The sequence below is a fragment of the Psittacula echo genome (genome assembly GCF_963264785.1).
Source record: "Psittacula echo genome assembly, chromosome: 21".
Taxonomy (NCBI): Eukaryota; Metazoa; Chordata; class Aves; order Psittaciformes; family Psittacidae; genus Psittacula; species Psittacula echo.
In genome coordinates this window covers 4,071,873-4,095,894 of record NC_137757.1, presented here as the reverse complement: position 1 = coordinate 4,095,894, position 24,022 = coordinate 4,071,873, and the positions used below count along the sequence as shown (strand labels likewise).

The 24,022-nt window shown below is 45.2% G+C and overlaps 1 protein-coding gene across 2 annotated transcripts; it reads right to left on the bottom strand.

Moving 5' to 3' along the window:
* Window positions 1-1,657: 1,657 nt before the first annotated feature.
* Window positions 1,658-22,314, bottom strand: LAPTM5 (lysosomal protein transmembrane 5). Of its 2 annotated transcripts, none has more exons than XM_080632235.1 (8): window positions 22,178-22,314; window positions 15,145-15,238; window positions 7,715-7,791; window positions 6,886-7,014; window positions 6,248-6,373; window positions 5,599-5,694; window positions 2,762-2,854; window positions 1,658-2,446 (listed from the first exon to the last, which is right to left on the bottom strand). In XM_080632235.1, the coding sequence occupies exons 1-8, from the start codon at window positions 22,262-22,264 to the stop codon at window positions 2,372-2,374; spliced, it is 777 nt and encodes a 258-aa protein (XP_080488361.1). In that variant the 5' UTR covers window positions 22,265-22,314; the 3' UTR covers window positions 1,658-2,371. The 2 variants fall into 2 exon arrangements, with proteins under 2 accessions (XP_080488361.1, XP_080488360.1); XM_080632234.1 differs by lacking the exon at window positions 22,178-22,314 and adding an exon at window positions 19,769-19,872.
* Between the last annotated feature and the right edge of the window lie 1,708 nt (window positions 22,315-24,022).

Below are 24,022 nucleotides of genomic sequence, written 5' to 3'. Positions count from 1 at the left end.
AGCTCAAGAAGATGCCAGGGAATGCTGCCAAGTTGCTGTCTTTGCCCTCTTCAAGGTCTATTTATACCCAGTCATGGACATCAGAATACCCTTGGGGTAGGAGAGACCTTTCCATCATAGTGGATGCGATGACTTGATCCGCCTGGTTTTGAGCACTGTTGTTCCTGTTGCATTATGCATTCCTTTTGCCAAGTTGCTAGCAGCTCCATCATGTTTCTGGATGCCATTTCAAAGCCTGATAGAAGCCGGCACCAGAAAAACGCTTCCGATCCTCCCCGGGCTTTACTGACACTGTTCTCTGTCAGCCTCGGTGCTGTTTAACATCCAGGAGGATTTGTAGAATAAGGAATTTTATGGAGTTTCCATGTCAAAAAGCGTCTTACAAAAAGGTGTGGCCTGGGTTGCTGGAGCAATCCATGCTGGTTACCTCCACCAGGAAACATTGCCCATCAATGGACAGGTTTATCTAACAGTTGACTAAAGGCTGTGAATGGTGCACGGGAGCACTTCCAGCATGTAACTGGGGTTTGTAGCGTTGCTCAACACTGAGAGAAGGAGCCTCGAGCAGGCTTTCCTGTGTCAATAAAGTGAAACACTTCTGCAATGGCATAGAGCATCCATCTCATCCAAGTGTGAGGAATACCTACCAGTCCCTAGGGATTTCCTTAGACCTTTAGAAGTTTTTCTTGCCTGGTTTTGAGACAAGACCAGGATCATTCTCACCATTTCTGCAACTTCCTTCCCTTTTTTGACTGGTTCCATGATATTCTATGAGTTGTTTCCTTTTCCTTCATGCCTCAGTTTCCCTTCATCAAAGACTAGCTGCTCATTTCTCATCCGCATTGCAAAAGTAAAAGCAATGTGTGGACCAGCATTAAGCATATTTGTGTGAATTGGTTCTCAAGCCTGTATTGGAGAAATCAGTAAATCAGTTTAGAGAGAACAGTATAACAGTAGCATATTAAAAGAGTCTTTTATCAGTCTGAAAACCAGCATTGATAGCACCATCATCTGACTTATTAACAGGCTTGGAACAGCTTGTGCTCAGTTTGTGTTGGCCATATCATCTAACATTGCAGAAAACCAAAACCACTTCCCGTCTAGAACTCGGCCCCTGACCTGGCTGGAAACTCACAATAAATCTATACATTTTATCAGATTTCAGGGGCTTTTGAGCCAAACTTCCACAGCAAACTGTTCTGAGTCCTGGAGAGAAAACACCGCATGAAGCAGAAGGATCGTCTGGCTTAAGAAACACGAAACATCAGGTTCATTTAGAAGATCAGGTGTGTACCCGAAGGCTTGACTCCTCATACACATTGAAACAAACCCCATCGCTGCAAGCCAGGTGTTGAAAGTACTTTAGCTGTATTATCATAGTCAATTAAAACAAGAGGCTTAAGGAATGTTTAACCCTGCTGCAGTAATTAAATAGCCAAGAGCATTATTAATGGCAATTTAATAGGAGGTTGAATTTGAACCATTTAAAAGAGATGAAAATGGATTTTAAACACAATTCAGTTGGCTTAGACTGAGTAACCCTCTTCTGGTTAGAAGTGAACTAGATGCCCTCTAAGGTCCCTTCCAACCCAAACCTACCTATGATTCTAAGGCAGCAAGGAGAGCATCGTTCAGAAATAACACAGCAAAGCATTGAAGCCATTAACTTCTTTTTAATTAAAACTCATCTTTCAAGTCACACTAAAAGCAAAAAATAGAGGCAAGCACTCAGGTATAAAATGGCAGAGCAATACTGCGACAATCCCAGCTTCTTGTTGCGTACTCTGGAGTACGCACTATTAATCATCATCATAAGCAGACAGGATGAGAGCTGCATCATCGTTCATTTGAAATCTTCATTCTTTTGCTGATCCATTTCCCATAGGGTCCTCGTTAAAGGATGCTGGTTAGCATAGCTTCAGGGTAGGACTATCTCAGTGAAAAGCTTCTTGCTTGTTTTCCCCCCATTACACATCTTTAATGTCTCAGCTGCTGATTTAGATGTGAGACAGATGAGAAACAGCATCTTGCTGGCATAAAGCAAGGCTGACAAGGGATTCAGGCCAGTGCCTACACTTCACATTAGCCAGATGTCAGAGGCCAGTGATGGGAACCCCTGTGGTGCCTGGTGCCAAGTTAGTTAAAATTAGCACTGCAACTTGATAGTACCAAGTCAAAACTGCCAGTGTAGAACAAGTCACCAACTCCAGTGGGTCACCATCACTCTCTGTAGGCTCATAAAGAGAGCTGGACTGTAATAAGCATGGTATTGCTATAAAGTGAGGACTTTTCAATGAGACTGACTATCTGACAGAAGGGGTAAGAGCCACCAACAGCAATGCAGATGTCATCTCCTCTTCATGAGTGAAGCTTAGATTGCTGCATAGGGTGGTGGGGATTCCTTGGAAGGCAGCTCTAAGACTTCCTCATACGAGGGCAGCACAGCCTGAAAGAGAAGACCATTTGTTGTGGGGATCACATGAAGGGATTCAACAAGCGATATATTCCCATTTATCTGCTTTTCCTGAAGCCTGAGTTTCAGGTTCCTTGAAGATACCATTGGCATTGAAAGACTTTATACAAAAGTTAAAGGAATATAATACAATTGGAAACGGATTATAATTGGAAACCTATTAATGCACATTTGAAGGGCTGCACAATCTCTCAGATAGCTAAAGAAGCAAAAATAAGGACCATCATATATCTCATCAGTCTAAACCATGCCCTTTCATGATGTAAATCTGAAGCAGTCTTTACTCACCTTTTCAACTGCTTGTGGGTCAACTTTTACCTCCTCTCTCTTGCTGGCTTTAATGTACTTAAAGCAGCTCAGGACGCATTTGAACATATAGGCCTGGAAAGGAAAGGAAAGTCTGCCATCACATTGCACAGCAACAAGAGCATTTCTACTTTTGCCATCAGCCTGCTATTGTCCTGCTCTCTTCTCTGGAGGTAGAAGCGTGGGACCATGTGTCTCAGGACCTTAAGAGAGTTTCTCTTGATCCTTCACTAGAAGGATGACAACTCCATCTATTCAGAACAATACACTGGTGTGGGAAGTCAAGAGGACTGGTAATACCATTAAGTATAAAGCAAGACCTCTAGGAGTGCAATGTCATCAAGTAGGAAAGGGAAGCGTGTCTTTCATGTTATTGGATGTCTCAGAAAAGCACCCTGGGCACAACATTCACCTCCCAGAGATCCAAGGCTCCCTGGTCAACTAAGACTGACTTGAAAGGTCAGCTCATTCAACAAAATCCTATATATATCCTACCTTATACTTGCAAGAGTTACACTTTCCTGACAAGGCTGCCTTGCACCTCCCCGATGCAATAAATAGAGCTTTTCTGAGAGAAATGAATCGATTGACAGATTGCGGCAGAAGAAAATAAGCAAGGCCTGTGAAACACACCATATTGAATAAATATTTTCCCAACTCTGTGCAGCGAGGCAGAGTCGTGTGCCTCTTGTTTTCATTGGCCTAAGAGCCTGCTTTAAAAACAGTTGGCATTTTCAAAGGAACATAGGGAGTTATGCCCCGAGAGCAAGCCATAAAGCTCAGGACTTCTTAGAACAATGAGGACTGTTTGTCTTGACACAAAGCCAAGATAAAGAATGAGAACAAGGAATGAAGTATCTGAGCTGAAGGAATCCATCTCTCAAACAAACTTCCAGAGATGAGGAGGTAAATCCAAGTTTTGACCACCATTAGGGAATACTGCAGAACCCTTCCCTGTTCCAGAAGCCTCTCTGTATAGAGAGCGAGCTATTTCAGAAGTAATTATGCTAAAGCCTTGCTTTCATTTCTCATCAGAAAATGTTTTTTTCCCCTTGGTTTCTGCATTCTTACCACCATGGAGGGGGGTGGGTTTATGATATTCAGGTGAGATAAGGATGATGTGTGGATACACGGATCAGAAAGGGAAACCGCCCTAAAGGTGCTTTGTAAGCATCACTCCATCACTCTCTCTGCCCTGTGAATACTTTGCATCTCCAAGGAACTTAGACTTGAACAACTGATTGTATCACCATTAGGGATCTACAAGTAAATATACACCCAGCTACCACACTGGTAAGGAGCTCTGAAGTTGCATGGAGAGACTTCCACGTTGCAAAAAGGGTGGTGAAATGATGAAAGAAATGAGGAAGAGGAGCATTGCCATCCCCCTAGCACCATCAGAGAATCTTCTTCTAAAAGGGACAGCCAAGCCTTGCAGGTTTCATGCAAGGTCACTGGCAGGGGCGCTCAGTGAGGCAGGTGCCCCATCACTTCTCCATCTGACAGACCACCTTCTAGCTGAATTATGCTAAGGTAGTGGATGCAGAGAACTATTTGGGGACAGTAATTACCAGTTGGCAGGCAAACAGCACCAGATACACAGAAACAGCAATTTAGTGTTCGAGCAATAAATGCTTGTGATAGGTCATTAAACAAGTCAATTTATGCAGAGAGATCCTGGGCTAGTCCAACATATTTACATACCACCTTGGTGTGGGCATTGAATTGAAACCAATGTGCCCTAAATTGGCCAAATGGCCTTTTTAGGTCTCAAATGTTTTAGGTTGTTGCCACATTCCTCATCAGATCTTTATCACTTGGAAGGAACTCTCCAATGAAAAAGGTTTTGCTACACATGGAAGAGGGGAGGAATTGTCACTGAATTTAAGGGATGGGGTTCCTAATGACTTGTTTCAGGGAGTACTTACACTTGTCCATTGTTTCTTTTATTATCCTCCCCTCATCCCTTCTCCTGCAAACTCCAGCACAAGAAGCCATTGCGAGTTAAGCGGTCTTATAGCTAATGCTGTGGAAAATTCAAATCAACCAATTTGCCAGGTCAGAGGGATTTGTGCTGAAGACCCATGGTGCCAGCTGGGTTTCAGGGTTATCTCCACTCCTACTGCGCAGTTTATGCAAATATTAAACGATGCTAAAGTAACATCTGTGGTGCAATCATGCAAGACATTCCACTCCACCCTGCCTTGTCTGACCGCCTGGGAAGAGTCTGAATAAAATTGCTTTCCATCTAAAAAGTAGCATTTTTCACTGTGACAGAATCTGCTCAAGTACCTGGAAAGATCTGGTTTTCATACCTGGTCTGAAACCCCTCAGTGAAAACCCCGTTCTCTAATCCATTGAAGCAAGAAGAATAGAAACCATCTCACCAGTGGAGTTTCCAGAGATGTAAGCAGAAGCCAGCAGCTCGTGGGTTTTAATTAAATTTCAGGATATCAGTGTGCATCACTCTGCTTACATCAGTGCGGAAACAGCGACTTATCCAAGTGGAAGATCTAACCTGCTGCTTAATGATCTAATTTATTTTGGCACATGGTAGCAGAAGAGTTTCTTATATTTGTTTTCAAACATCCTGTTAGAGATGAATGGATGGGAACTTGCATCTGCAGAAGCATAAAACCAGTGATTTGAATATTAGACCTGCCTCAGATAATATGCTGAGGCATAGCTCCTATTATACCCAGGGAGAGATCAACAAGGCTTTCCAATGCCCTGGCAGATTTAAGAGAGAAGACCAGTTCTTCCTATCCCCCAGGCAAGAGAGCTTCATTTCAGCCTCACCAGACCCTGCATCCATTTACCTTCAGGAAGAGGACAGCAATGAACGCAATGGTGAAGGTGACCATCACTTTGGCGTATTCCTCTGTTGGTAACTTCTCCACAGCTGGCAATAAGCTCTGTGAAAAAAAGGAGAGGGACTCAGTAATAAATGCTTGTTCCCTCTACCAGGGTTACACAGCATGGTGGAGATCTCAGCAGGTTTCTCAGCCTGCCTCTCAGAAAGGTGGGACAGGCCACCTTCTTCTCCTCATTGGAAAAAGCAGGGATATTTTTTATCTCCTGCTGTTCACACTCCTTTGGCAAAGGTTTTCAGGAGACTATTTAAATGAGAACTCAAAGTATGACTGTTTAATAAAGATGAAAATTTTATGCATTTTCAATGCGTGCTTGCAGGCTCCATCCAAATCGTTTTGCTCTGCAATTTGCATCCATAAGATTCTCAAGAGAAAAACAAGGTGTACTTTTAAGAAACACCGGCAAGAGCAAGCTGTCAGTCAAGAACACGGTGTTGGTGAGAATATACAGAAAAATCTTCTTTTGTCATCAAACAGAGCAGTTCTGGGTATACCATATAGATCAGAGAAAGTTTACTCTGTCTTCACAGCCACTGAAAGGAACTTCATACGAGTTCTCAGCATGAAAACCCAGCTGAGCTTGCTCATAACCTACGTCACTGTCTGAAGACTTGAGGCTGAGATAGGTGGGGACCTCCATGTAAGAGCTGCAGAGAGTGAGAATACTCAGGCAGAAGTCCAGCAGCTGCAGAGCCAGGAAAGGGATCTTCGAGTGTCCCTGCTGCAAGAAGGGAACAGGAATTCGGTTATCGCTACGAGATTGTGACACTTCTATAGATCCTCCACGTTTTACACAGGGCCTGTGCTTTGCTCACATTGAACCTAAGCTATTTAATTTACCCAAAATGATGAGCAAACCATCTTGGTGGGCTGATTGATGCAAGCTCCACAGAAGAGGCCTCTAGCTGGGTGGTGATAATCCCTGCTTATCTTCAGAAATCCCTTCTTAGCATGGGCACATCCAGAATGACCTTCCCAAAGCCATGAGACACACAATAAAATCATCAGGAAGATTCCCAGACATGGGAAGCTGAACAATGTCCCAGCTGTCACTAGCTCTCCTTACACACCCTGGAGCCCCCAAGGACTGAATCCTGCCTCCAGCCAGTATAGAAACTACCTTGCCATGAAAAACCATGGCCTAAGATAATGATCCTTCATTCCTACATTATGCATTAGCTTCCATCTAAAAGAGAACAGATAAAACCACCTCGGAATTGAGCTGTTACCTACCACGCGGCTAAGGGAGGACACAGAAATGATCGCAGGGACTTGTATGTAGGAACTGAACATTGTTAGGAGGCTGAGGAGAAAGTCCATGACTTGTAGAGCAAGGAATGGGATCAGGAGACGTTCCCTCTTCTGAGAAAGAAAAGCAATGCCAGTTATTTCTATTCCGAATGGGAGAATGAGACCAGCTATCAATAAGTGAAAGGACATGTATATTAAAGCACTCCAAAAATAAAGTTTCCTGGAATTCTGCATCTAATCCCACATACTGTGGTGGCAACAGATTAGGAAAAAATGAAGGCCACCAACACTGAATTTTTTAATCCCCTTGGAGAGTTTATGTGAATTTTCACTATATGACATTAGCAATTGTTCCCATCAGCTGTCATTCAGCTGCCCCCAAAGTTCACTATGACAGAGAAGGCTGGGTTCCTACACCAATGCAGGGTTTCTTCTCCTGACATGGGGAATGAATCCCCAATGCAAGAGGGGAGTTAGAGTGCCCCTGAAGGATCCAACTTGGATCCTGACAGCAAGGAAATGAGGCAATAAAACATCACTTCGAAATCATAACCTTTCCATTCCTTAATGTGAAAAATAGTCTGGATGGAAGCATCACCCAGATTTGGTCAATCTGGCAGTTAGCAGCCTTGTAGAGGAGCTTGAGACTGCGAACCAGCCACCTTCCCCCTCTATAAAAGAGCAGATATATTACCTGCTTTTCTGATCATTCTTCAGCATTTCCAGTGAGCATCCTCTAGTCCCCTCCTCTAACACCTGCTAACTCAAAGAGGCCTCAGCCAGCAGCTAAATGCCATTGTGGAGAACATACCTTCACCACACCGAGGAGGAGGTTGAAGCTGATGATAAACAGCAGGATGATCAACAGGAAACTGGTGACAACATCAGCTAAAAGTAATAAAAGTAATTAGCACATTAGTAAAAGCTTATTATGACCATTATACTGCTAAGGAAGAGCTAAAGTGTGATTGCATATAGAATCATAGAATGGTTTGTGTTGGAAGGGATCTTAAAGCTCATCCAGTTCCAACTCCTCTGCTGTGGGTAGGAACACCTTCCACTAGACCATATCGCCCCAGCTTCCTCCTGAGGAGTTCCCAGGAGGCAGTTTTCCCTCTTAGTATTGCAGACTGCCCTGATGATGACTACCAAAGCCTTGTGTGCACTGTGCAGTATACTTACACATTTGGTCTTTGTAAGGGTCTAGACAGTGTGAGGAGTTTTGTAAAGCTGGATTGCTGCTTAAGAAAACGGGGCAGCTCAAAGCAAAGGCAAAATACTGCTATTCTCTTTATCTGCCTCTGCAGAACATGGAGTCTGTCACAGTGCTTCCTCCAGCTCACTCTCCAATTTATTTCTTATTGCTTTACCCGAACTTAAAACAGCAACTTGGGGGTCTCCAACTCCCAAGTGCTTGAATAAAGAGTACAATTTTATTAGAAAAAGAGCCAAATTTTTAGCTTTTCTGATATTTCTTAAGGCAACCGATGCCTTCCATAGGTACATTTCTCAAGGATCAGAGGTATTTGATTATTGGCTTGCTCTCCCTCCCTGCCAGTTTATCCCATGGCTATTAAATAAATCTAGTGCCTATTTTGTCCATTACCCCTTTTGCTTGCTTTCATAAAGAAATTGTGCTTTAGCCTGTTGGATTCCCGATATATTCCAGCTGCTCTGATATCCTTCACTGCTCCATATTGCCCATTTTTTCCCCATGAAAATGCCCCTCCGTTTCCCCAGCTTTGAGTGAGCATAAGAAGCCTCTTCCTTTCTGGGGCTCAAGCGAAAACCCCTTTGAGGAGGCTGCATCCCTCAAAGAGGATAGAGAACAGCTTATCTCAAGAGAGGGAGCAGCACTGCATGGGTTGATGCACATGGAGGTGTCAGACATTCAAGACTTAAGAGAGTGACCAAAAGCACCCAACACTTAACCTACATCAGGAAAAAAGAGACTAGAAAATAGCTTGTACTTATAGCCCCCACAAATACAGGATCCATTTAGCACAAAATAATGAGAATTGAAATGCAGGAGTGGAAGAGGTCTTGGGCCACAGCAAAGACAGAAAACCCAAATCCAGCAACCCCCGAATGGGAACAGAGAGGGCAACAGAGGTAGGGCTTTACGGCAGAAGAGGCTGCTCATAGCTTTGCAGCTCGTGAGGGTCATGGGAAGAGCTTCTTTCAAGGCAGACAAACCAAACACACCTTTCAGAAGCAGGAGGGTAGAGGCAAGGCTGAGATCTGGCTCACAAACCCCCACAGTTCAATAAAACAAAAACAGAGCTTAACAAAGACAGACTCAGCCTTTGCAGGAACCACTATAAAGGGAAACACTCCCATTAAACCCCAAACTGCCCAAAGCCATTTTCCCTGCTTTTCCTCCCAGAACCAACCAGCAGAAGCTTCCCCATGAGAGGATTTATCGCCTTAGCATATTGTTTCCTCCAATTCAACGCAGCTGTGTTTCTCTGTCTCTTCCTACATGCTCTCCTGCTCCAGCTCTCTAGGCAGGCTTGCTAATTAATAGGGCAACTGGCTGTTGCTTCTGCAGGCTAATTGCAGCAGAACCCAGCTGAACTGTCCAAGCAGAACCTACATTAAACCCCCCCAACCAAACTAACGAAGAAACAAAAGCCCACAACCCTCCAGACATGAAGGGATGGGGAGAAAAGGAAAACCAAGAGCAAACAACTTTCCATGCTCTCTCTACCTCCTATTGGGTCACAGCAATCGCAGTCAGCCTTTCTGCTGGCAGCAGATCTCACCCTTCCAGGGATGTTTTAGTACCAATGGATTTGATCTCAGTAATCAAAGAGTTCACTGAAACATAATGACTTCTTCCTTCATGGGAGCACAGTCAGCAGATGGGCTAGAAGGGGTGACTCCCTTTCATAGTGGAACCTTCTGGCTCTTTGTGCAAAGCCTCCATGAGATGGGAACGCAGTTCATGTTATAGAGAGGCCAAATGCATACGTTTCAGGCGGAGTGGCAAGAAAGCTTCAAGAACCAGCCAGTGTTCCCTGAAGTGGGAGGCCACAGCAGACCCTAGAGACTGTATTACTGCGACTAACAGGCTCTTTCCATGCCCAGCATCTGTTGTCCAAATATATAAGAACTTCATTTTTAAGTCTCTTCAGTATCTCCCTTCATGCTTAGTTGGCCTTTGCAGGATGAATGTTTCTCTCTTTTGGACTTAAAAACCCCCAGAAAAGAGCAAAATTTGGGAATATGGAACCAAGCTTGAACACCTGTGTGATCTCAAACACAGGGGCATCAGTCCACTGTTTCCCCCTCTGTTCTTCCTGCACATCCATCTGGGTGCCTGTCTCCATATTTTTTCTTCTAGAGCACCTTAAAAAGTACCAGAGTATTCAGGGTTTGTCTTTGTATAAGATGTGTGGGCTCCTTAAGGGCTGCTATTTCAAGACAAGAGGCAATTGTCAGAATAAAGGAAATTCGACATAGAAGGAAGGAAAAAACATACAGTAAGTGATGCGGTCTCGAGCAGGGATGCAGAGAGGTTGTGGAATTCCAATTTGGAGGAATCTGCAAACCTCAACTGGACAAAGCCATGAGCAAACTGCCCCAACTTTGGAGTCAGCCCTGTGTCAAGCAGGAGGTTGGACTGGAGATTCCCAGGGATCCACCTTACCTTTGCTCGGTGCTTACAGAATCAGGCAGGGAGGAAATGTTGCTCCTCACAAGGTCTGTTTCATTCCCATAGCCCTGGAATGTCCTACCTACAAGAACAGTTCTGTTCCACAGCCCCCTCCATGCTGGCAGTGGTACTTTACTGCTGGCAATGTGTGGTGAGATGTAGACCCCTTTGAGGTACACCTTTTCCCAAAAGCTTATAGGAATGAACAGGAGCAACAAATAAAGATGCTGGCTCTTAGGCTTCTTCTTATCTAATTCCTCTGAGACCACCTGAGTCTCCCAGAGACCCCAGGGAATTTAATGAGCAGGAATATAGATGTGCCGTGAAGTAAATGCCATTTTCCTTGGGGAGGTGGTGTAACCAGAATAGGGGCATATGACAGAGGCTCCGCAGAGCTGCACTAGATACTTGCAATGCTAGCAAGTAGTCCCCCGAAAACCCACCCATCCAACAGGAAAAGAGAGCATTGATTTGCCAAATGTCTGTTTTTTATTAACTTCGCACCAGGGTTTTTGCCCTGAATGTAGCCAGGGGGGACATTGAATGAGTCCTAATATTTCTCATGAATGCAAAGAAACCCTTTCTGTTTTATAGCCCAATAAACTGGCATGGGAAATACAAACAGGGCTCGTAAAGCTGCGGTATAACAGTTGCATTCACAGATTGTCAAGCATGGCAGTGTTTGATTCAGTGCTGCTGATAAGCTGCAGGGAGTTATTTCTGGACAGCCGCATTCAAACGATGGGCAGGACCAGCAAGGGAATGAAGCATCCCAGTCCCTTCAACCAGATTTGGTTTTCAGCAGAGAAGGAGGCAATATCTTTTGCATAGGCAATGGTATGCATAGGATATGGTATATGCTGTGCACACAGGTCTTCAGGCATAACTGAGGTGTTGTTCTTGGCTGGCTGGGCAGAAATTGGAACAACTTTTCCAGTTGTACTTTGTCCACAGCCTCCATTTTTATAGTCATTAATGAAAAATAAAAGTGATTAACATTGTGCATGGGCATGAATTGAAGACATCCTACAGAGCTGACCTACAGCAAGCAGTGGGGTGTAACGTTTTCAAGGCAGAAACCCATTCATGTTAGCAGCTTAGAATGGGTAAGGAGGCATTACTTGAAGTGTTTTTGAGGGGATTGCTTTTGGGGTTTATTTTTTCAGCTGGAAAAACTAGTCAAAGCTCATGGGCTTTAGGAATGAAGCACTGCCAGGAAGGCTTTTGCTAGGCAGACTTCTCACCTTCTCAGGGTGGGATTTCTCATAGACTGGAAATGGGAGAGGCTGCATGGCAAATGCTCATCCAGATTCCTGCTGTATACGATATACAGCATAGAGATGCGAACTGAATGCTTTCAAATTGCAACAGAATGCCCCCAATTAACCATGCAGCAGAGTCTGCCTGCTGCTCTCTCTGCTTGGCCAAACTAATCTTGTGTTATTTCTTAAATAGCAGTTAGGTGATAAATTTAGATCGACTTTAGATCAGCCAGCACCTTGGCATTGGCCCCACGAGGGCTGGGTAAATCATCTTCAAGGCTCCCAGAGAGAAAGAGGAACATGGGTCGCCTTCCCAATTTAATCCAGCTTTTTCAGCAGGCCTTATGTGAATTTCTTGGTCAGCTTTCATTGAGAAGCAGATTTCAGAGGAGCACTCTCAGTCCTGTGCTGCCTATGGCCTCTTGTAGCCAAGATGTGAGGAACAGCAGGCTGCAAGGGACAGAGCATCACTCTTCTGCTCTTCCAGTCACCCTTCCCATTACCCCAGCAGTCACAAAACCCTACAATCCCAATTCTCCTTCACATCCCTGACCATACCTGTGGAAGTCGAGGCGCATCCCATACCCTCTTTTTAAGGCAGCAAAACTTACTGCTGAGAAATCTTGAGGGAGCTCTGATTCCTTATAAAGGACTCCTAGATGTATTTTTTCCCTACTGTATCACGTGCAAAGCATTTTCCCATAAACCTTGTCTTGTTTATGTTCTTGGGCCATGCTTACAGTGTTAGCATTCTATATTCTGAGAGGTGCTTTAATCTGGCAGGATCTACAAATAGAGCAGCAGATGCTGAGGGCATCGACAGAACCTCTCCCCGAATTGTTCTCCAACTCATCCATCTGGGTTTTGAAGTCAAATTGAACTTTTTCTACTGATTTGCTGTATTGCTTCCCTGCTAGTTGCTGGGAATAGAAGGGTTGCACTGTGCTTATTCCAACTATAATCAGAAAATACAATCTCCCTTAGCAGAGCCTTTTGAAATGCTTGGCAAGAGAAGCCAAGTGGAAGTGCTGGGGATTTCATTAGAAAATGTTCCTTGTTGTGTAGGAGGCAATGGAAGAGGGGGGAGGGGGAAGACTTGTCATTTTGATTGTGTGGGAAGAGGGGGGGTGTTAAAAATGAGGCCAATTTCATTCCCAACAGTTTTATTCTTAAAGAAAACCTTCCAGATTCACATATCTTGCTTAGAAAGCGTCTAATGGCTTTCTATGGAAATGGTCTGAAAAATCTGTCTCAACAATTGGGTTTCTTTTTAGTTTAAAGAAGATTTTACTCAGATACTTGAAGAAAAGTAAAAATTATTGCCCTTGGATGATCTTTCTGCAGAAAAATAATGAAAAACAATTGTCATTTTTACATAACTGCTTCTGTAGGCAAGTAGACTGACTTGCAAATGTAATGGTTGGTTTTCAGCAGTTCAGATCGGTGCATTAGTCAGAATGCATGTGCAGACTCCATCACCAGGAAAAACTGTTTCCAGCTATGCCCATGGCCCAGTCAGGTACCAACAAAAAGCCAACCCCAAAAGAAGGCAGGAAGAGCTCAAGGTCACATTTGAATCATGTTCTTCAGTTTTCATCTGTAAAATTCAAACTAGAAGTGTATTTTACAGGAATGGAAAAGTGGCTTCTCCTATGTTGTGAGGATTCCAGACACCAGGAAAACAGCCGGGTTCTAGAGCCTGTTTGTGTATTGCATGTTGCCCTAACGGGAATGCTCCATAGAAAGCATTTTCCAAAGCAGTCATCATGGGTGCTGAGTTGAGCCACAGCTGCAGAATGACCTCTGTGGACCAGACCTAAGCAAAGTAACCTCCAACCCACCCAGACTGGAATACTTTGAAAGTAATGCCCCATGTGAAAGATGACGGCAGATCCTTGCTTGGTGTCCTACTGGGAGGACTCACCCAGATTTCCATTTTCTGCTCACTGTTGATGCCTTTTGAAACACCCTTGGTGGATCACAGTGGTGCCTCTTAAAACCCAGCTGGGCTCTTTTGAAGACTGCGAACCCATCTGTTAGCAATAACATCACCCAGACAGTGCCTGGTTTGGTTCTTTCTACTATGTCTAACTCCCACCCTGCGGACAAGTGAGATCTGCTACACTTGGTTTCCTTTTCCTCCACTTACAGGTCTCTTTGTGCATCCTGAAAGCCTGGGGAAGGACACACTGAGAAAGCAGGGAACAGGCAAGTCCTTACTGCTGTGAGTTGCATTTTTCTCTGTGAGCCTTCTCTGTAGGGAAGAGACAATGCAGGGTGTGGGAGCCTGGTTTCCGCCTTTCTGCATGCAGCAGAGACGGGTTGTCTCAGCTTGTGGTTTTATATTGAAAAGTGACTCAGAAAAGGGAAAAGTACCCTGTGTTTGTTGCTTCCAAACAGCTTCACACAGAATCAGCCTGGTTAAGTAATATTTGAGGTTTGGGGAGTTATATTATTTTAAACGGCACCCCACGTGAGTTATCTGCCAGGTCTATGAAAGCTAAGCTCGATCCTTCCAAGCTCAAGCCATAGGAATTCAATCAACCATGAAGAATGTGATGCCTGTGACTGTTTATGGGCTATGAAACAGCCTGGCTGCTTCATTCAGACAAGCAATGCTCTGCAAAAACACCAGGGGTTGGGAAAATCTGGCATGGGAGCCGAAGGGACAAAGGGGAAAAGGAGGTGGGTTGATGGGGTTCTCTGAAGTGCCTTCAGCTGTGAGGTGGGAGACCTCTGCATGGCATGATAGATAAGAGAATGGCTCTATGGCATATAGGGCAGGGCAGTGGCAATGTCAGGAAGCCCATTCACCTATGGGATATAGTGTGGGACTGTGATTCCTCCTCACTTCAGGACTCTCAGTCAGACTTGGTCCATTGAGGAGCTGGTCAGAAACTTCAGTGTTTTGCTGGAAAATGCCCAGTATGTGAAGGCAGTCATCAGTGTGTGTAAGGCTTAAATGGTCTACAGTTGGTGAAAAGAAAGAGAAGGGAAAACAAAGATTGTCAGATTAATGCAAAGTATATTGCAGAGGAAGTGGGAAGCTGAAGGAGTATGAGGGTATTGGAGAGTCTGAATGAAAGACAACTTCTCTGAGCTCCTTACTGGTCTCCAAAAAGCCAACACAGCCAAAGCCTAAAACAAAATCCAGATCTTTAGAGCCTAAATTTTGTCTCTGGGTCTGAGCTTTTGCCCATCTGTTGTGAATACCAGTTTCCAATTTTCTTTGATGAAAAAGAAAGAGGGACCAATGCAGGACCTTGGGCTCCCTCTCAACCCCATGGACCCTTGCTGCTTTCCAGCATCCCGGTAACCTACCAATTCTGTAGTAATCCTTGTCCAGGTCTTTGCAAAAGCCTTTTCCACTCGCCACCTCCAGAGAGTACTCAATCAGCAGCAAAACACTCATAACCTAGGAGGACAAAAGCAAAAGACACAATTCAGTGGGCCTTGGGCCAACTTCCTATCATCAGATTTGTTTCCAGGGAGCACACAGTGGCCACAGTCCTAAATGCAGGATGGGTTTCCAAGTGAGGCAGACACGAAGGGTTTCAAATCCTGTACAAGAAAATACTAAGGCAAAAGTTATAAGGTTTGAATGGCTTGGTTTAACTGTCTTTTTCTGCCAGCTTCTGAAGGAGAAAATACAGAGTTAATGAGTTTTGCTTCAACATTTCGTACCCAGAAAGTCCTGGATTTATATTTTGAACATGCATTTTGCTTCAGAATTGGGCTAAATGTAACATTAGTATTTTAGAGTGTAAAAAAAAACCCAAAAAGAATGAAGATCTCTCTAAGGTTAGCTATGCATTGACAAAAGTATAACTCTCCTTCTTTTCTTTATTTGAGAAAAATCTCCAAATGTGCTTTTTTTTTTTTTTTTCACATTGAGCCACAATGATTTCCTCCAAGTTTCTGATTTGGACAATCAAACCCCAGACCCAGTTCTTTCCATGCTGAGTTTAGCATGCTGTGAGATGGAGTGAGATAGAGCTGTGGTCTCAGTCCTAGCACTGGGAGCTGCTCTAAGGTCTCCCCTTCAGGAGCCTTCTCTTCTCCAGGCTGCCCCAGCCCAGCTCTCTCAGCCTGGCTCCAGAGCAGAGCTGCTCCAGCCCTGGCAGCACCTCCATGGCCTCCTCTGCACTCATTCCAACAGGTCCATGTCTTCACCAGCACCAGGTCCGGCACTGGGAGAACCTTTTCTGCAGACTACCAGGGACAGGAGCCATCAATAGAAGTACCATCAACAAACAAGAGGTTGTTGTGAAGAGATGAATGAGAGAAGCCATTTTATCTGGACTGCACAATCTCTGTTTGTGAGTCATCTGAACCCCACGCTGATGCAAGAAGCAAGTTTGTTTCTTCCACTAAGGTCAAACAAGCACAGGTACCATAGAGCTGAAGCAACTTTCCCAGAATAGCTGTATCAGCTTTTCATTTCAACAACCGCTTAAAGAAGTGATGCAGGCAAGCAGGAACTGGAACTGTTGTGGTCTGTGCCTGTGTTTGCACTCTTTCTGTATGGGAAACAGCACAAAACCAGCATCTGCAGGGAGAGGAGGCAAACCTGACTGACAACAGAGCAGAAGAGAGAATGGCTTTTGTCTTTGGATGGAGATGCCATACAAGATCCAGACAGAGCTCAGGCAGGAGTAATGTATAGTCAGATGTGCTAAGGCTGATATTGCATGCAAACTAAAAACATAGAGGCATGGAAAGGAAGGCTTTGCATTGCCCCAGAAATGGGGAAGCATGGCTGGGACTGCAGCAAAGACAGGAACTGAATGCAGGTTCTCCCACTGTCTCTGTGTTAGCTGCAGAAGACCTAGAAACTGGTTTTGACACCAAATTGATGGGCTTTCTGTGCCATGAGCTGCAAATGCAACTTCCAAAGGAGCTGTAGCACATCCCTCAAAGCCCTTTGCTTCTAGAGTGATCATCCACCAAGCCACACTCTTGCTGCAATGGGGACTGGGACCCTATGTCTCACCATGAGCCTTCCCTTTGAGCTTTAAGTCATGCTTTCTCCTGGTCTGTCTGGTACCAGGTTGTTCAACAGCTACATGACACACACGGCTTTTGGTTTTCATTTATTTGTCATGCAGTAAATGAACTTGGCAATCTCTAGATCTCATTACATGAGGACACAAGAAGCTTAAAGGGGATTCAGTTTAATGTAACAGCATTTGAAGTCCCATGGAAGCACTGAAACTTGTCAAGGATGAAATTGTATTGATCTAAAGTTTCCTTACACCTGATGGATCCCCTCGGGATGTGAAGGATCTCTTAACTAACTACACATGGAGATCACATGCTGACTTCAAGTGCCCTAACTCATCTGAGAGATTTCATGTACAGGCTCCCAAAGAGATTTCACTTCCCTTGTGGCTGCTGTTGGTCAAATCCCTCAATAGGCAACATGGAGAAATAGAGGAAGAAATTGCTTTTTCAGGTTTCTATTAAATAGAGACCTGAGCAAAATCGATGGTATGAGCTCTAAACATCAGTTTCGTTCCTGAAAGACAAGTGAGTTAAAGCAGGGTATCAGATCCCAAATACTCCCATCCCAGATTTACAGCCAGAGCAGAGCCAGAGGCTAAACTTCAGTATTGAGAACCATCTCTAATGTCTTATCAAAGAGGAGAACAGTAGAGTAAGAGAGTCTGTGGTTTCCTTGCAGGTGTTGAAATGAGCCACACAACCAGACCCTCTGCAGTCACATAGAATACGTACAAGTCAGATAGAGAACCCAAGCCCAAACTGAAAGTTAAGGAGAAGGCTTTTAAAGTGATAGCTGGGTTTTAAACTTTCTGTTTAAAAGAGTTTTTGCATGGAAAGAATGAGCCACTGAACAGCAACAAGATAAAACAGGCAATGATCTCTGGGCTTTTCTGTTGGCTCCCCAGCACAAATGCTACATGAGGACATCTCCATCACCTGCCTTTGCCTTTGACACGCTGCTGCCTGGCATGTGACAATCTCATTTATTCCTGTACAGAATAGACATGCAAGGTGATGAAACCTCTGCGGTGGGCTGCTCACCTCAATCTGAGAAGAAGGTAGAGGAAGATTGATGTGCTGTCTGCTCAGCAGTCCTTGCTCTGCAAGGCTGTGTAAATTCTCACTCAAAATTCAGCCTTCAGCTCCAGAAGAAACTGAAAAGTTCCCATTTCAGAGACAGGACTGCTCAGACAAGCATCCAGTTCCCTTTATTATTGCTATGTCACGACAGGGAAGAGGCAACTTTAGAATAGGAAGTTTTACCTCCCAGCACTCAATGTTCCCCTCCACCAGCCAGCCGTTATTTTATCTCCTACAGCCATAGCTTTAGGAGGACACTTCTCATCTTGTTGCTGCCTCTATGTAAAATGAGTGCTTCACATTTATTGATAAAAGATCTATAACACCAGAAAATAGTGTAGGACTGAGGTAGTCACTAAATCAAGGCTGCTACACTGGAGGTGTCTTGCAAAGCAGAATCTTACCAGTATGATGCATGCAGCCCCCGTTCGCTGGTGAATAACTGTGCTGCAGCTGCAGTAGGGTTAAACTGCTCTTAGTGATTCTCATGTGCTTTTTGCTCTCTGAAATACGTGCAACTTGATTAATCCGAATAATTTCTCCTTATGCACATGGCCTTGGTGCTTCTTTCTTTTTACTCTGCAAGAAGAGCTTGAAACCACAAGGACCAAGGGTCATTTGGGACAGGGACACGCTGCTCTGGCAGTGCATTGTGGTGCTGTGAAGGTTTCTGACAGCGGTCCACGCTAACAGGTGACATCCAGCACTCTGAGGGCAAATAGCACCACATATAAGTGCCTGTACTTTGAGAGCTTGTTTTAATTTACAAGTGGTTGTTGTGGCAGGGTAGGATGACGTGAGGAGTGCTTTTAGCTCCCAGTTGGTTTCCTTTCAAAACATTTTATCTTTTCCTGCCCGCTGCCTCCTTCTCCCTGCCTTGTTTGTGCCATAGAGATGCTCCCTGCAGCACAAGGTCTTCTGAGCATCTTGGGCCAGTCACAGCCTGGTGAAAGCGCAATGTGTTGCAGCTCTGTAACAATATGAGTCACGTCCACAGGTGAGGACTGGACCTGAGGAACATCCCGGAGGTGAGACTGCTTTCTCAGACCTCCTCTGGCTCTAATCAACGGCTGGTAGCAAACGAATTGCAGGTTTTGCACCCATTCTGTATGCACAGAAGCAACTTTCCAGCCTATTTCTTGAAGCTAATGTCACATAACTTGAGGTCTGTCCGTGCCTGGGAGGAGCTGATAAGCAGAAAGACAAGTTCCTCTATGCTTTCTTTGAAGTCACCTCACAACACACAGTGAAGCTTTGCTAAGCACACAACTCTGCTTCGCCTTCCCTATGTGAGAATGCCCACGATTTACTTCAACTGTCTACAGAGAGATCAGCAGTGAGACAAATCTAATCTATAGGAGGACAAGACATCGCCACAAAGCCCAGGAGCTTCTGTTTGATGGTATTACTATCACCCAGCATCACTATGATTCATCCCTAGGACCTACAGCAATAACTTATACTGATACAAACCAACAGTATTGATATAACAAATCATCCAAGTCACTTCCAAGTTATAAATCCCCTTTTCTTTTCCCTCCCCCTACCCAGCTGCAGCTACACGATCAAAAAGGTGGAGAAGAGGTAGGGAAAAAAGTGGTTGCTATTCTGTGTCGTCTCTTAAAGAAGACAAGACAACCTCCTCCAAAAATTAATGTTTTCCAAGGGGTTCTGTGTAAAAGAAGCCCACAGAGATGTTAAACTAGAATTTGCCAAACGTGAAAAGAAATGTTTAAGAAGGAAATGCGAGCAGAACAGAGCTGGAGGTTATCAAACACAACCAACAGGAGAGTTTTCATGTAACCTCAAGCTCAAAATGTTCTGACTGCAGAGGATGCATGGGGCAGGGATCATTTGGTACCTGTCCTGCTTCCAGTATCTTCTTCTCTGAACAGCTGCTGCTGTTTTCTGTTGGAGACAGGCTGGGAGGCTGCTGACACTGGGGCTGACTCAGGACATCCATCCTACGACTTCTGCCTTCGCCATTTTGCAGAGACAAGCAGCTTCTCTTGCCCACCCTCAGTGGACCTTTGAACCTCTTCTGCAGACTCTTTCCAGTGAGCACTGTGAGGGCTCACTCCAACACTCTCTGCCTTTTGCTGTTCAACACTCACCTAGTGCTTTCCACAGACCCACAGACCCTTAAATAGCACATCCTTCATGCGATGTCACTGGTAATGAAGCATTCAGCACTGAATGGTGGTGTCTCACCCTCCTCCATTGCACCCTGGTGCAAATCAGGAATCTCCATTGTTAGTGGCATCAGAGTGGGAGAAAAATGTGCCTCAGTTCAAAGCGTTTACTGACTTCTGAGAAAGACAAAAGAGGCTGTTTTATGATCCACTCTCCCAGCTAGGAAAAGCCATATTCATTTTCTCTCCTTCTGTTTCACCACTGATAACAGATCACTCACATCTCATGGCGTGCTCATAGCTCCCTGGAGACAACGTGTTGTAGTTCCCTGTCTTGTGTTTCCCACCTTTGCACAGCCCTTTAATTTTGCCAGCACCCCTTCAGATCTTGGCAATAATTCCTCCCAGGGTTCCATTTCTAAACAGTTCCTGAGCATCCCTCTGTGATAGCTGTATGTTTAATCGGTTGTCAGGAATTGCTTGTGCTTGTGCAGAAGTCAGCTTTGATCTGATTGATTTTTTTGTGTCTTGGGGTCATAAGAATGCACAAGAAATGCAGCAATTTCTCTTTCTTTAAAGCAGTGAGATGGTAAGATTTGAGCTCGTGGCAAAAGAGGTCTAGCCTGCCTAGGGTGTAATCTAGATGCTCAAAAAGCAGAAGGCAAAAAAAGCTATCAGATTGCATGATTCTTTTAACCAACCTTATAATATTTTTGAGGTCCCCAAACGATTGAAATATGGCATGGAAATGCTACTGCAGTGCCTGGTTTCAGGTAATGCCAGCGCAAAGATGGTGGTGGTTACATTGCATGAAGATGCAGCGCAAACCCATGTTTCTCTGTTCTGCTCTGGGCTGGCATAGGACTGTTTCCTATGGCGATGCAGAGGGGCTGCATTGCGCCCAAGCACAGCCACCTGCCTGGGTCACTGCCTCCAGCAGCTCAGAGTGCTGCTGATTCCTGTGTGTGCATGCAATCCTATCACTCATGGAATGCTTTCCCTTTATCTTACTAACCCCCAAAAAGCAACCATCTGATCTCCAGGTTTCTTTGCCTTTCATTTCATGAGCTGAATCCTCCACCAATGTATGGAGGCATGGCATCATGGAATCCAAACCCATGAAACCAGGATGTCAGACTGCTGCCTTGGCTTTGTGCGAGTGAGGTGGGGGCTATGGTGCAACAAGGATTTTCCCCGGCAGCTTGGATTGCTCCTGCTGCCCCAGGAATCAGACTGGTGCTGCAGGGAGACCATGGCATGTCCTTCCCATGCATGGCATGGCTGTTAAAGCTGCCACGCTCAGCACGTATTTGCAGGCTACGGCTCCACTTCTCCCGTACAAGGAGTGGATTGGGAGCCTCTGTTAGCGTTATCACCCTGCAGCCTCCCAACCCGTGACTCTGCACACTGAGTGTAGCACATGGGGTTATTTTAAGCGCCTCTGCTGTGCGAGAAACCACATCCTCAGTGTGACTTAAAGCCACCTGAAAGCAACCAGGCGGTGTGGAAGAAACGGCCCTCATGCTCCTCTGCCTCTGCTTGATGCCATCTGTGCCCACCCCAGAGCGGTTACACCAGCTGCCTGCCTGCTGAACACAGCCACAAGCTCCAAATGGAAACCGAAATGGTGCATATAGTGTCCAATTGGATATAGAGAGGGAAATGAGGCAGCTTTGTCGACCCACCCTTTGCTTGCCTGGAGCCCAAATCCCTCCCTGCAGTGATTCCTAATTTCAGTTCTCCCATTGCCGATGTGCTGCCCAGTTTTGAAACAACAGGTCCAGGGAGCCATGCTGAGCCCTGGCCAAGCTGCACACCCCTGCATGGGTAAGAGCTCTTGCATTTAGTTGAGAGGGAAAAACAGGAAGCACAGTGAATTTCCATGAGCGCCAGTTGGTAGAGCCAGGGAAAAAGTAGTTGAAAAGCCCTCCCAGTTCAACAAATATCTTCCTGCTCTCCCTTTCCTGCACCTCTTTTGCCCATCCCTCTGGAATCGTTGTGTTTTCTCTTTTGGGAACACAGAAAAGTCAACAGTCAGGAAACCTTGTGCTCTGCAAGGATGACACCTTCTGCAAAGCTCACACCTCTCTTTTCTTGTCTCCGTCTTCCTATCCCCCCCTTTCAGTCCTATGACTTACCATGTGGAAGATCCCTAGAGCCACTGTTGCTGTCTTGATGTTGAAGAAGCAACATTTGGGGGGCTCGGTGGTTGTTTGGGCGCTCATTTTCTGCTCCCTCTGCACAGCTGTGAGTTAAGGAGGTTGAACTCGCAGCAACCGCCCCACAGAAAAGCGAAGCGAGTAGTTCAGCTCCACTTCCTTCCTGGTCTGTAAATGTGTTAAGTCATCTACAAAGTCACATGAGGGCTTTGATTTCTCAATAATAAAGCAAGCAAAATTGTGTTGCTTTTCTAACAGATCTTTAACTGCTTGCATGTTCCAGATGGCAAATATAAGCACAAATGCTGCTTTGGACAGGTGGTGTCCAGCAAGTGAGGTATAGGGAGAGAGGAGGGATTTGAAGCAGGATGCAGCATTGTCCTACAAAAATCATCAGAAACAAAAGCAGAGGGCCAAGAATTTCACCTTAAACTTGACCCGCTGTGTTTGCAGAGCAGCATCCAAGTGCCTCAGCTTGAAGTGGCTTGTTTCCTGCCAGCAAAGTCACCATTCCTTGGAACTGCTCCTGGGAGCTGCTGCTTGAGCAGCCCTGGATTCTGGGAGGGGAAGAATGGCGAAGGGTTGTTGGCTGAGATTTGCTCCTGGTTCAGGAGGCAGCTGATGTGATTTATGTCCGTCAGCTCCTGGAAAGGAAAAGCACCAGAGAGATCTGAGCCTGGTGACTTTGCCACTGTGCAGGGTGTCAGACTGTCTATCCCTGCTTGAACTCCCTGAAATCTGCTCCTTGCTACATATTTACGGCCATTCTCATAAACCCCATGCTTCCTGGGAAAGGTCTGGAATGCCGCAGCAGGGTGAAGGCTCTCCAGCAGCCAGGTAAATGTGATGAGAGAGTTGGGCACACTCAAACAAGCTCTCAGGGGACTTGTGTGCCAGTGTACCTGGTCTCAGCCTCCCAAATGTACTCACTGAGTTGTTTCATGCTTCCGGGATTGTGCCCAGCCAACCTCAGAGCCCTGCAGTGTTTAGGCAGAGAGTTTTCTTGGTTGTTCTCATCAAACTAAATGCATGAGTTCTACCTCAGTGCCAGGATGTGGCTGTTCTGTAGCCCTCCAAATCCGTACTGAGCACTCCACGTCCAGCTATGTTATGGGAGCGTGCTGGAAAGCTTCAGTCTGGCTGAGTGGATGTTCCCAAATGCCACTGAACTTCCACAGGGATGTGTTTTTAGAGAAAGTCGGGAGTTCTGGGCAGCAATGGTAGGAAATAGAAGCAGCTGAATGCCCCTGGAGACACTGCAGCCAAGACAGGGTCAACTTGTGACTTAGATGGTCCACTAGAGATTGGCCATGCCTTTATGTCCAGGATGCCCTTCCAGAGCCAAGGATCTCTGCAGCACAGCTGTTTCACAGCAGGGCAGGGTCAGTGCAGTTGGGTCCTGTTGCATATTCCCATGGTTTTCTTTGGAATCTCACCAAATCTGACAGTTTATTACTGAAGTTCCAAGTTTTGGAGTCACATGGTTCTCTCTCCTTATTTCTTCTCCCTTTAAGGATGCTTCTGTGTTTTTCAGTCTTGGATTTGTGGGAAACTGTTTGCAAACAAGAGCAAAGTGTAGCTGAACAGAAGAATCTGGGGGATTCTCTCCTTTCTTATTGCACTGTTTGGTGATTTCACTGCATTTTAGCCAATCTCATAACAAGCTAGGGAAGAAGATGGACTCAAATTCTTCAAAACCCTGAGGAGAGCAGTACAACTCCCTCCCTGTGGTGGGCAGGAGGCTGAAAGCAGCTTGAGGAAGGAATGGGAGATAAATGATGAACAGTTGTTGTAAGTTTTAGTGGACTTCAGACTAGGTTTAGA